The sequence below is a fragment of the Epinephelus moara genome, chromosome 14 (genome assembly GCF_006386435.1).
Source record: "Epinephelus moara isolate mb chromosome 14, YSFRI_EMoa_1.0, whole genome shotgun sequence".
Taxonomy (NCBI): domain Eukaryota; kingdom Metazoa; phylum Chordata; class Actinopteri; order Perciformes; family Serranidae; genus Epinephelus; species Epinephelus moara.
The window spans coordinates 20193161-20207012 of record NC_065519.1 but is presented as its reverse complement, the minus strand read 5'-3'; the positions used below and the strand labels follow the sequence as shown (position 1 = coordinate 20207012).

Here is a 13852-nt window from a genome sequence, read left to right as displayed (position 1 = left end):
GACTGGGTGTCCAATCAGCAAAGTGGGCTCTGCTCGCTGCTTTACAGGCTATCAAGAAGTTTCAAGAAGTCAATATTCTTTGAGGAAAGAGGTCAGTCTTGTTAAGTCTAAGTTTGACAAGGTGGGACGATCTCCACCTGGAGATCTGAGTGAAACATTAGCGACGCAAAGCACAGAAACAAGAGTATAGAGTCGGCAAAAAGCTCTTGTTCTGTCTGCCAGTTTTTGTTGTGTTGTTGTGATTTTATTTCTTTTTGTTTGCAGGCAGCTGGTGGGTGGATATGAGAGGGTCCTCAGCGAGGCTTCTTTGTTTCCCAAAAAAACCCCCAAAAAAACCAAGAACACAGGACTTTGTGGCTTTTGCCTTTTATCACTTTACACCCATCCACACGGGCATCACTGACAGCCACGTTCTTTTTTTGTACTTACATATAAAGTTGGAGTTTAACTGTTGCCACAGTGCAGTGATGGAGACCCTTGAGTAATGAATAATCATGCAAAGAGTCGACAGGTTCAACCACCAGCCAATCACGGCCTCTAATCTACGCTGATGAACAGAAAGTCACATGTCCAGTTAGAGTCCCTAAGCCTTATCAAATGTTGCTAAATCTTGAAAGCCCACCCTGTCATCTATGATAATGACATACATACTGTATCTATTGCAGCTCTAGTCTCATGTGACAACACCGCCACACACATACACCCACACGCACACACATATCCTTACACATCTCATCTACACACTACTAAGAGCTACATATTTCCCCCGACACTCAGATCTTTATCTAAACAAACGTGCAGAGGTTTCAACGAGATGAGCCGATAGATGCTCTGTGTTGAGACTCGGTTGGTCGGGGGGATTTACTGTGAACGTTCCAGCAGGCATTTCCAAGAGCAAGGAGAGACCTTTCTCTGCCATATATGTCTTGCTCCGAAGGTCAAGACCTGTCGAGAAACTAAAAATAAAATCCAGATAGATCCCATTATCCACAGGGCAAACACATCCTGCTGAGTGAGAGCGTGCATGCATGCCAACGTGTGCTGCTTTGTGTGTGTGTTTACAGAACAAACAAATCCTCACATGGCCTTCAACCAACACGTCTCTATGGGGAGGTTTTAATGCTACCTTTTGGAGAGATTAACCTGTTGTTGTTGGAAATCGCAGCATCTCAGCAGTTGATGAAAAAAAAACAGGAGCACATTCTTAACTAGGATTTCTAACCCTTTGCTGTGAAAAGCACACACCTGAGTCTGCAGCCAAACTTTAGTGTCATAAAGAATATTTTTTGTACACATAAGTTATACTACATATACTGGTAATGTTTTATTCTGTTCTTCCTTTGGTGTTGTCCTTATACCATAATATGTCAGTAAAAGAGTTCAGCTAGTTGGGAAGTTTTTCTATCTTTTTGTAACATAATATAACCTGTCATTCTACTCTTCGCAAGTTTTCATATAAAACTGTCCCTGTCAACCTCGAACTCTTTGTCAAGTCACAGTGATACTGGGGGACTTACACATTTACAAAGCACATTAAAGGAAATGGCCACTTTAGAATGAAAATACAGACAGTACTTACTCACCCTCATGCCGACAAGAAGTGTCCAGTGTAGTTTTTTAATCCCCAAAACTCGTTTGGGGTATCGGAGGGTAACAGCTAGCCGGAATAACAGCTACACTTGAAGTGCATGGAACCCACATTTTGAAAATGTAATAAAACTCTGCTAATGCATTTCAAAAACGTCAGAACCACTCATCCGTCGTAATCCAAGTGCCCTGAAGCTGCGGCATGTAAAATTGACTTGAAAAGACTTAATTTACTCCACTTTTATAGCATCATTTCTCACCGTGGTCAGTTAGCCTGCCCTGCAGGCGTGCTGTGTTTACATGGCAACTCACGCGAGACTAGCTGATGGCTAGTGGTGGTGCTAGTTCTCAAGTCTCGCGCTATAATAATAATACTATAATTAGTATAAATTAGTATGAATTCTTGAGTTGCGGCCAAAAACGTGTTTTGTGAGGTCACAGTGACCTTTGACCACCAAAGTCTGATCAGTTTGTGTCCAAGTCCAAGTTTGTGCCAAATTTAAAAAAAAAAAAAAAAAACATTCTTAAGGGGTTCCTGACATATCAGGCTCACAAGAATGGGACATACAGACAACCCGAAAACATAATCCCTTCAGCCACAGCTGTCAACAGCACAAAAGCATACAAACAGGAACCACAACATCTCAGGACCTTAATTGCACGTTCACTATCTCTCTGCCTTAATTTTTCTGTCATCTCTCCACTGTTCACATTCTATTTAAGGCATCAAATGCCCCCTTAAGCCAAGAATTGACCAAAACTGTGATCTTGTCACTCCAAATTACTTACAGACCTCACTGTCAAAACTTTTCTGAGCACAGTTTACTGCATGTTTTATGAATTATCCAGAGTAACAGAAAAATGCTATGACAACCACAAATAAAATTCCATTCACCCTCATTATATCGGGGTGGAGAGAGAAATCTCAAAGTCCAGTATCTCAAAAACATAACTGATAAATCTTTGTAGGCTTAGTTGAGTGAACTCCTTAAACAACAGTACATTTGCATTAGCAGTCGTATGGCCTATAATTTAGTACCTGCAGCACCAGTTTGACCGTTGGTACCAGGAGCTGTGGTGCTGTTTTCATACTGCTCCAGTGGTATCTGGTCCAGACTGGACTCGGGGTCCTCCATGTAGGCATTTCCTCCTCCGCCAGCCGCAATCAGCAAGGGAACCAGCTCAGCTCCCTCCATCTGACAAGACAGCATCACTGTAAATCTCACTTATCTGAGCCATCTTCAACTACGTTTGTGCCACAGTAAGGGTGCATCTCTACATTTCACTGCAAATGAAAAAGGACTTTTGACAAAGCATCAGTCTTAGTGCCGAAGCAAATTGAACGTGACCCAGGGAACTCACATTTTTTTTTTCCAGATGGGAGATCATAATAAAGGGGCCAGTGAATATTTTTCCTGTGCTAATGTTATGATGAAAAAAAGACTTTCCAACTTGTAGTGAGTCCAATTTAAATCCAAACCCGTGGATTATAGTGTGAGACACTGCTAAATCCTTTCACTATGCCTACAGACATGTTGATGCCTATCAGTATGTGCACTTAATCTGCACAAGGTATCAAACGACCCACAGAAAGAGCCCACGCTGTTGAAACAACACAAAGTATCATCTGTCACCTTAAAGATGTAGGTGGCTCCACCTCCTCCGCCTCCTCCTCCTGCCCACTCTGCACCAGCCTCCCCCCTGAGGTTGTCTTCAATGACTGATGACTCTCCCAGGCAGATCCTCTGGGTATGGGGATTTCTCTACACCACAGGGGAGAAGGAAATTTGATTTTCAGAGAGAGAAGCTGTATTCACTTATGTATGAATTTAGCAGGCACGAACTTTTTTATCTAGGTCACATTCTTGTCTCTACTTTCCCTGCCAAAAGACATCCCAGTGGGACATCACACGCTTCAGGAAATCCTTTCAGCTGGTCCTGAAGTCCACCCAACTCACCCCTGGGCATGCATCCTCTCCCTGGTGTCCCACCAAGATGTAAAGGGTATCTCCTTTCTCCAGAGGAAATATGGCAGATATAAAGACCCCATGGTTGCGCTTGTTGTGGTTTTTGGCTCCTTTCCCTCCTGCAGCCCCGTAAGCAGAGATCCTGAGGGAGATGAATGCACCACAAGGGGTTTAAATACTGTGACTGAAAGAAATTGCTTTCTGGCTCAGGCTCCACAGCATATCACACACTTGATAGATAAGACTGCAGTGCACTTGAGCAAACAGCTACAGATGTCTATCATAACACACAAATTAGGAGACACAGTCACCTGCTGTTCTGTAAAGGGTTCCTCTTACAAACACACGCTTTGCGCTGACACTGGCAAGAAGTACAGCTGTGTGTAACTTAGCCGTAGTCATTCAATGCCATGGAAATCCTACGAGTAATCCTGACACTTTTGTGTTGCATCATTTCATGTCGTGAGCGTGATAATGAGGTCCCATGACTGGCTGTGCAAAGACAATCAAATTGCTTTCAAGTCTTGATCTGGCAGGCCAATAATCAGTTACACTGAGCATGGCTAGAACAATTTACACCCCAAGCACACAGACACACCACTAAATTGCTGCCGAGCCCAGCTTGTCTCTTCAGTGACTAAATGAACTATGGATGACATTCAGAGAAAAAAAAAAGCAACAGTGAGTCACTGATCTTACAGGAAGAGACTATTTTTGTTATTGTAGAAACTCCTTCAAAAAACAAAAAGTGACAAAAGATAAGAAAAACATACAAAAAAACAGACAATCACCAGATTTACACTGGAACAAATAACCGACCAGCCCTGAGAGAAGAGTGTTAAAGCCGTCCCCTCCATCACTTACAGGTATCTGTTAGTCGCAGGTACCCTCCACATTTGGACTCCTTTAAAGGGCTCTTCCTTCCTAACAGTAACACTGACATTTTTGTTCCTGTAGGTACTGTCACACTGGGCCTGGGTCGGGCCATGGGGACCACTGGCACCACATGAGTTAAACCACCATGTCATCAAAGAAACCTCTGGAAAAATGGAGATAAAGAGAAAACAACACTGACATGAGCTGGTGGGAAATTTTAGAAGTGTTGAGTGAGTCTTTAAAAGGAAGGTACTGTGTATTCACTTGGATAAAAATAACAAGAAATCTGTGAGACCAAGATAAACAACTGAACATTGAAGAACAGAAGCAAACATATGGTGCAGCATCTCAGAGAATCACTGGATATTGCATTAACCACCTGGTACGCGAGCGCTGAATGCAGGACGTATTGAAAGCCCCTGGTCAGCTGCTAGATAAAGCTTCAAGCATCAAGAGAGATTGCGAGTGTACAATCCACCACCTGGTATGTAAATTCTGCACGCAAAATGGATTCAAAATGACATGGTAGGCTTTGGAAAATCCACAAGTACCTGAGGCTGAAGGCTCTGGAAGGGGGCTTAAGAAATCCTCCAAGTCCGCCATGGGCAGGAGAGAGTTCTCATCTGAGCAGAGGCAGCAAGCCAAGGTAGAGGAAGGTGAGGAGAAAGAGGGACATGGAGTCACAGTAACCCATCTGCATATCACTTAAGCATAAATCATATTCAGACAGAAAGCAACAAATGAGAACAGTTCAAGGACGAGTATTTTGGATGAACAAGGACACATTTCCAGAGACTGATTCCTAAGTAGAACATCATGAATGTATTTCCTACTAAGCCCTCTTTGTCCATTATGTAGCAAACAGACATGATAAATTTTGTTAATTTCCATGGTTTCACTTGAAGGTCCAGTAAGTTGGATTTAGGGGGCTCTATTGGCAGAAATGGAATACATATTCATAATTATGTTTTCATTAGTGTATAGTCACCTGTAACTAAGAGTTGTGTTTTGTTATCTTAGGGCGCATTCACACCAGGATAGTCCAGGGGACTCGGTTCGATTGGGCGGGGAATGCCGAAAAGCGGACCAAACGGTCATGCTCCTGTTCTATCCAGTAAAAATCTCCAAATGGCATGTCTCAAAATAGTACTCATAAAATGGAGTATATTCATTGTGACATATGTTAAATCCAGATGTCTAGGGAAAAAAAAAAGCAAAGCAGAATGATCTGAAAAGAAATTATAATCTTGAAAACTGCATTGTCCATGGAACCTACTCACTCACGTCATCTGTTAAGTTAAAGTTAAAGTCCCACTGATTGTCACACAGTGTGTGAAATCCATTCTCCCCTGAGGGAGAGGTGAGCAGCAGTGGTGCCGCGCTTGGGAATCATGTGGTGATCTAAATCTAAATCTTTTACATAATCTATGAAGGGTCCCCATATAAATTCAAACACATGCTGTTTGGCCTTTAATATGTAAGTTATTCTCTCTAATGGGAGACTTGATAACATCTGTCTTGTCCACTGAGTAATACTTGGTCTACAAATCCCTTTCCATAATAATGCAATACATTTTTTTGCATTGAGCAAGCTGAGATCTATAAATGCTTGTTCATATTTACTGTAATTATGTTTCTTTGGATATAAGCCCATGAGAAAAGGTTTAGGATCCAGTAAAATCTGTTTTGAAATTACCTTCTCTATCACAACTCTTACCTCTTCCCAGAACATGTTAACCTTTGTACATTGCCAAATACAATGGAACAAGGTCCCTCTGTTTTCTGTACATTTTGTACATATATCCGGTATATTTGGGTCAAACCGGTTTAAGTCCACTGGTGTCAAATAAATCCGCATTAACCATTTATATGGTATTAATTCAAGATGCGTATTTATAGATTTGATATGAGCGCCAGTGCAAGCTGCTTCAACTTTTTCTTTTTTTTACCTCTGCTTCTCCCGGGTTGGTGCTGCTGGCTTTGTTTTTTTTCCTACCCAAAATGCACTGCGCTCTACGTCACCTCCTCTCTGTGGTACACTTCCTCACTTTGGTTTGCCGGATAGTCTGTTTGTATTTCCCACTGTAAGCGAACCGCACCAGATTACACTCGCAAGTGAACCGAGACCCCCAGTTTTAAAGCGGAACAGGGTTCGCTTGTTTGGTCCGCACCAGAGTTAAAATGAGCGAACCAAACCAAACTATCCGTGGAAGCGGACCAGGGTTCGTTTGAAGTGGACCAAATAGCCCCAGGGTGAATGCATCCTTAGAATGAGCCCTTCATATCTACATAGGGAGTGGGTCCTCTTCCACAGAGACCGTCATGTTTCTACAGTAGCCCTGAACGGACAAACCAAACACTGGCACTGAGAGGGCCTTTCACGTTTTTTGAGAGGGCCTTGCGTGCAGGTTCTCTAGATGCATGGAAAGGGGGGGGTAGAGGGGAGAGGTATTTGGGTGGTTGCAATCTGCAACCTCACCACTAGATGCCACTAAATCTTAGATACCAGACCTCTAATGTGGTTTCTGTTAAAGTTAAAGGTTTTACAGCATAGCAAGGTTTGCATTTACTTCAACCCAAGATGCAAGGTCCACCGAGCTGCCCTTTGCCAACACCGTATGGCTAAACTTACTTTAAGGTAACAGGCAATGCAACATTTTTGGCTACTATTTGTAAACGGTAACACTGTGGTGCTGTGTCCGCAATTTTTGTAGCTCCCTCTTCGATGCATGTTGCTTACAGTCTGGCACTTGACCGCTACCTTTTTATAAAGTCTCAACCTCACCTGCATGCTGTGTCCAGGAGTGTCCTTGAACACAGCGGGATAAGAAGAGAATGAGAATATACAGGCAGAAAGCAGAGTCCCTGTAGATAAATACACTGCCACACACTTCTAGTGGGTCATAAGTGATGACTAAGAGGGATTATTTTTTTGTGTGAGTCTACACAGTATTTTTTAGGAAAATCCTGCATAGTACCTTTGAGCATTGAGAGCCTCCATGGTCTAGATTCAACACCAGAAATGCATGCAAGCCACCACAGCGCAAGAGAATCCCAGCACAGGGAGGTCAAAAATATCATAGGGAGAAATATTAAGTAATGTTATGGCTCACTGAAGTTACTCTGGGATCTTGAATTGATACCAGTTAGAAATTGCTCAAGTCTTGTCCAGCTGGGACTGAACAACAGCATTATACCACCAACACTGTGTCTCCCTGCAGGTTTTAAACCACCCTTCTCTTAAATCAAACCCAAAGAAAAACAGACGTATCTCGTTAATAAAATACAACAAAGTCAAATTTCACATCTGTTTTTAACTCTATTGTGATGCTTATTAATAAATTCACCCCGGGACATTTGAATAGAGCATGAAGAGGTTTTTAAAGCGTCCTTTTACGTGATTGTGAGAATAAAAAACTGAATCTTATGGCTCAAACACAGGAATGTTGGTACAAATTTTTACTGCCATACTGCAGTGATGCATTTGCAGCAAAGCATAAAATGTTGGCTAGCCTCATGTCAAAAACAATCATTGAAACAAGGCATAAAATAAATGACTGAGGAAAGCTGCAGGACTAAGCATGATGCCAGTCTCAACAACAGTCTTGGAGTCATATTGTGCACAAACAATTTTAGATGTAATGAGGAGAGACACAGAGTAACCATTGTAAGACAAATGGTCTCACTGGGCATAGTTAGCCTCATGCTGTGTTCACACAGCAACAGGCTACAAGTAATTTTCAATGGAAACTGGTGACATGAAGCCACAAACCGGCGCCTGACACAAATCAAAGTTGAGCTGACCTCAACTTCTTTCAGCACTCAACTAATCATACGTTTTTGTTTCTAGCTGTGGTATTGTGTTTTTAGCTAAAACAGCTGATGCTATGCTAGTTCTTTGTGTATTGTAGTGCACACGAGATGTGATGTGGCAGCAAAATGTGATGCCAAAATGGGGCTCAGACATTGATAAATAGTATAGATAATTTTTTGACCAAATACAAACTTTAGAAGACGTTCAGTGGATGAGCGACTGTGCAACACTTCAACAGCGACTCAGCAATAATAGAGCCGGCCATGCTGCTGCTTTGTTTCTCCTTGTGTGAACACAGCATTACAGTTTAATAAGATTTAAAGCAAAACATTTGCTGAACAGTGGTCTCTGTGGTCTCAAGTGTTTGTTAAGGATGCCCTGAAAGAAATGTCTTATTAACAAACAAGATTCATATTTTAGATATACATCTAGAGTAAGATACATGTCACACGTGACTCAGCAATAACAGGGAGAGTAAAATATTCAAACTAAGCACAAAAAGTAAGGAAAATGTGGTAGATTGTAGATTATTTCTTTGTTGTAACAATGCTTCTTGGCAATAAATCTTATACCGTTGGAAAGCCTGTTTATTTCTCTTTTAAATAATGCCACATTTGTAAGGAACATGCATTTGTGGGATGAGCAGCAGAGCTGAGTATGTGAGTTGCACCCATGAAAAATTTGTCAAATCTTCTCTGCCAATGACAAACAGCTTTTTTTTTTTTTTTGCTGTTGACTCTTGTTTGGTGTTGCTTGGTGGATTGGATGATTGAAGTCTGAAGAAACAAGACATACTGGCAATTTAACATTTTATTCATTTAACAAATAGGAGCCTCAGTAGCGTGTGGAAGAACCATATACAGCCACAACAGCCTGGCATCTCCTCCTCACGCTGGTCACCAGTCTGATCACACACTGCTATGGGATGGCATTCCATTCTTCAACCAGCATTTGTCGGCCAACATGGTCACTCTGGCACGAACAGCACGCCCAAGCTTATCCCACAACTTTTCGATGGGGATGAGGTCAGGACTGCTGGCAGGCCATTCCATCCTCTCCGCCACCAAATTTTGGAGGTAGTCTCTGATAAACCCCGCTCTGTGGGGGCGAGTATTGTCATCTTGGAGGATAGAGTTCGGTCCCAGACTGTGGAGATATAGGATTGCTCTAGTTGCAGAATTTCATCTCGATATCTCTCTGCATTGAGATTGCCTCCAATTATGACAAGCCTCGTTTTTCCAGTGAGGGAGATGCCGCCCCACACCATCACCAAAAGATGTTACTCTGTCGGTGCAGCAATCAGCAAAGTGTTCTCCACGTCTTCTCCACACTTTGACCCTACGATTTAACGGCGTAGGAATCTGGACTCATCGCTGAACATAACGTTCCTCCACATGTTCCTCCAACCAGGTACCAGGAGCTCAAAACAACTTTTTGTGCTTCGTTTAGATAAAAGTTATCATATACAAGCCAACAAAAAAACAAAGCCAACACAAAGTGCCAAAAACTGCAGTTCCTTAAATTTATGAAAAAAAAAAAAGAAAAAAAAAAGTTTATAGCCTGGTGCAAAAAACAGGCCTGGTTTCTGTAGCTAATTTTCCCCTTCTAGACAAGAATTTTGGGGAGGATGAACTCCGCTGTTTAAATTTTATTAGGGCTTGAAGTTCTGCATAAATATGGGCGTAGTTGCTTTGAGTGACGGGCTGTCCTCAGGTTCTCAGTCAGATCCACCCTTCGCTCCTCCAAAGCCACACTCTTGTCTAAATATGCTCATTTCTTGCTCCAAAAAAATTCAAGATAGCAACAGCCACAATGCCAAACTTGGGAGTCCACATACCAATGGGTGACATTACTGTGGCTTTGTCCATTATTTTTGAACAGTCTCTGGTCATAGAAACCAAGTCAGACTGTAGCAGCCAAACTTTTAAACTTTTAAGCATTTTATTCTTCATGAAATCAACCTCCCATATGCGCAACATGTGAAATGATATTTCTTTATTCAAATGTCACACAGACTCTTTATGAAAGAGAAACTAGTGTGACCAATAACTTACATGTTTGCTTCCCCTGGCAAAGTCAACTATTGACTCAAACGATACACACTCTTTATTTGCGTTGGTTTTACATATTATTACCACAAATATGTTGAACAATAATTAAATGGTGGCATGTTAGGATGGCTTACCTGTGCCGAAGCAGGCCGCACCAATTGCAATGTCATCAAGAGCAACGTCAGCATTGGAGCCTTGTCCCCACACAGCTGTCACTTTAACATGGAACCTGGAGCAAAGCGCATGACATTGTTTTATTTACAGAATTAGAGTTTTTGTCTTTATGTGAAAGGCAGCAGGAATTCAACCCCAATATGTGTAAAACACAGCTTGTAGTAAAGAACAAGTCAAACCTTAACAATGATTACAAATTCTTTGGATGAAAGCAACAATTTTTTCTCCTCGTCACCAATCTAAAGTACTCATTTTGTTCTGACATGGGAAATAACGTAAATCTTAGTACCACAGAGTCTGGGAAAAGGGTCTGTTTTTCAGCGAGAACCATGAAAAAGAGTAGTAATAAAAGGGTACAGTTAAATGATAGAGCTAACATTCATACACATGTCTGATTCTTTTGCTGAAACACGTCAGTGTTACATAATCATCCATTCCTCTACCCTTCATTTATACGCACTCATGATGAAGGCCAGTCAGCTGCAGGGCAACATCTTCCCAGTCGTCTGTCCACTGATCATTTCTCTCCCAGACCAGTGGTGCTGTGCTGGTCCCATTCTCCTCTATAGCCACCAGCAATGAACCATTGAAGTGCCCATACAGGTACAGGGAGAAACGCATCTGAATAGAAAAACAGACACAATTTCAGCAAGGAATAAACATATTAATAAAATATTCTGTTGACAAAGAGCAGCCTCATAAGGAGAAAATAACATAAAATATATAAACAAATTGATTTAATAATTGTGTCTGTCTAAATAACTGACCTGACAGGCAGTGGTAGAGACTGGGGGAGGGAAAGAGGAGCTCTGAATGGACGCCTCTCGAACAGAATTACTCTCTCTTACCTGCAGAAACAGGAAGTGCCCTGAGGGCGCACAATAAATATGACACAGCAGTACACCAACCAGCTCATGAAACAATCTGTTATCAAAATAATGGATATGAGAGATGCAGTAATAGTTTGAAAAGTTCATGCTGTACTCTTTAAAGCCACACATTTTGAGGATGTCTTATTCAGAGAACCAGCAGCCGGTAAAACTAAAACTCAGATGATTGAAAGCAGTTGTAACATTGGGTTAAATATAAAGCTATATTAAACTTTTTTAGGACAAATATGTTCTGCAGCTGGATTTAAACGATCCATATGAACTCTTTATGGTCATGCAGTGTAACTTCATATGGTAGTAATCTAACAAAGCATTCCTACCCCTATCTGGGTCTAGAAAAGCCAGTTTGTGACAGAGTCTAACTTTAAGCACAAACCACAGTAATATATCCATAGAAATTAAACTAGGATACAAGGTGTTAATATGGCCCATTTCAAACATAATGGCACACACTGCTAACCTGGTGTACTCTGCAGAGCGACACCCTGCATGTCCTCCCTCTCCAAAAGTTCATTTCCAGCGACCCTTCTCCAGGCCGAGTGCTGGTTGGACACGGACCAACCGCATGCATCCTGTTCAAACGAACAGTGGGAGCCAAACGGAAGAGTACCTGGGAAGGAGGAAGATTATCACATTTCACTAGAACAGAGATAACAGCTGCTTAAAGGTCCATCTTTCCCAATTGATTCCTCCTCTCTCAAAGCAAGATTTACATTTTTTGGAGAAATCAGTTAAGAACTTCAAGGGGTGCCATAATTTAATGTCTTAAAATGCAAGTTAGAGAACCTTGATGTCTCCCAGACTAGGAAATGTGCTTGTTTGGCAGCTTACAGTCACATGAGATAATAAATAACAATTTCATCTATTTGCATCTGGCACAAGGAAAGCAGGTATGTTTAGCCTGATTACAGCAGGGTAAAGAAATTAGTCAACTTCAAAGTGAAAAGATTCCTTCCCACAAATCCAAAATTGTCTTGTTTACATGCTGAATCACATTAGCTGGCGGCTGGATTCCAATACATCCAAGAGATACTAGGTGAACATATTTTAAGTTCCAACATCACCATAGAGGTAGGACTTTTGAGCCAAAACATGTAGCTGCTGCAGAAATGTAGACGTTAATATTAAAGAAATAGTTTTGGGAACTTCCAAAACTTCCTTACTTTTCAAGAATGAGATGAGAGGACGGACAGTTTTCTTATGTGATAAGTGCAGATGGTGTCAGGATGTGGTTAGCCTAGCTAGCTTAAACACCTGACCTACACCTCTATAGCTCTGTTATTTATATGTTGCATCTTGATTTTTTTAAATCTGAAAACAAAAAAACTGACAAATGACAATTTATGTAGGTGGGGATGCAATGCCGGTAATTAGTGCTATCAGCACGCAGTACTGCCTACTGTCAGTGGACCTGCCTATTGCTGCTAACAAGCAATTACAGCACATAACTCCCTTTAAAAATTACAAGCTAAACATGTTAGTGAAACAACATGTTAAATAATGAGCTTTCGAGGGGTTGGTAGGCATATTTTTTAACTTTATTGAGCACCTAGCTGGTTTCCACTGCTAGCTGTTTTTATGCAAAGTCATCTTAAGCCTGATTTACAGTAGGATACTTGACACTTTCAATGAGTATCGCTCAACATAAATGATGTCTTTTCGACAGAAAAAAGAGTCACTAAACACTATCCCTAACCCAAAGAATTTTGTTATGTTGCTGACAACTTCATATTTTATCACACAGTGTCTCTGTCCACAGAAGCAGCCATCTATCAGCAGCAGCTTCTGGGGAGCTGTGTGGACAGTGGCCTGTCAAACTGCCCTCACCAGGGTGACTGACACCAAAATGTTTTCATGTCAGCTCAACAGGAGGAAATCAACAGTGTTTGATTTATTGATTCTGATTTTTTTCGAAGCATATCATAGCGAGTGAGGGGAATCTACCACTCACAGAGAGACTAGGAGATGATCAATCAATAAATATAGCCTACAGCTCATAAACTAAATTAAACACATATACAGCAGGATATTTGTGTGATTTAAACAGCTGTCTGTGCAGATTATGCTTCACTGAATGCAACAAAAATACACTGGGACTGAAAGAAAAAGCAGGGGATCTCTGGTTATCATGGAGACAACTTAAAACCTTTTGAGTGACAGTTATCAAGTGTTGAGCACCCTACAATAATCAGGCTTTACCCGACTCAAGCTCCGTTCTTAACACACAGACACTGATGACTGGTATCAATCTCCTTTGCTCACTCTTCGCTAGGCACATTTTCCAAAATGACCATTTCCTTTATTCATACAGTGTACATGTATGACAGATGTTGGGAGGCACATTCTCAGAGCTGAGCCTGTTCCTTCTTCAGCTGAACTAAACACATCATATTTTTTATACTGGAAACAGATATAAAAACCGACATCAATCCTTTAGACCCTTCTTGGGTGAGATGACAAAAAAAGCCATGTCAAGGGTCCATTTAACAGAGT

The 13852-nt window shown here is 41.4% G+C and overlaps 1 protein-coding gene across 1 annotated transcript in view; it reads right to left on the bottom strand.

Moving 5' to 3' along the window:
- The window catches only part of ltk (leukocyte receptor tyrosine kinase), an 86236-nt gene that overhangs the window by 31809 nt on the left and 40575 nt on the right, over positions 1-13852 (bottom strand). The window contains exons 7-15 of the mRNA XM_050061612.1: positions 11820-11969; positions 11237-11337; positions 10930-11090; positions 10430-10524; positions 4982-5053; positions 4419-4593; positions 3546-3696; positions 3222-3350; positions 2627-2783 (exon numbers count right to left, since the gene is read on the bottom strand). Of these exons, the coding sequence (XP_049917569.1) occupies positions 2627-2783; positions 3222-3350; positions 3546-3696; positions 4419-4593; positions 4982-5053; positions 10430-10524; positions 10930-11090; positions 11237-11337; positions 11820-11969 (1191 nt within the window). The remainder of the gene's footprint in view (positions 1-2626; positions 2784-3221; positions 3351-3545; positions 3697-4418; positions 4594-4981; positions 5054-10429; positions 10525-10929; positions 11091-11236; positions 11338-11819; positions 11970-13852) is intronic.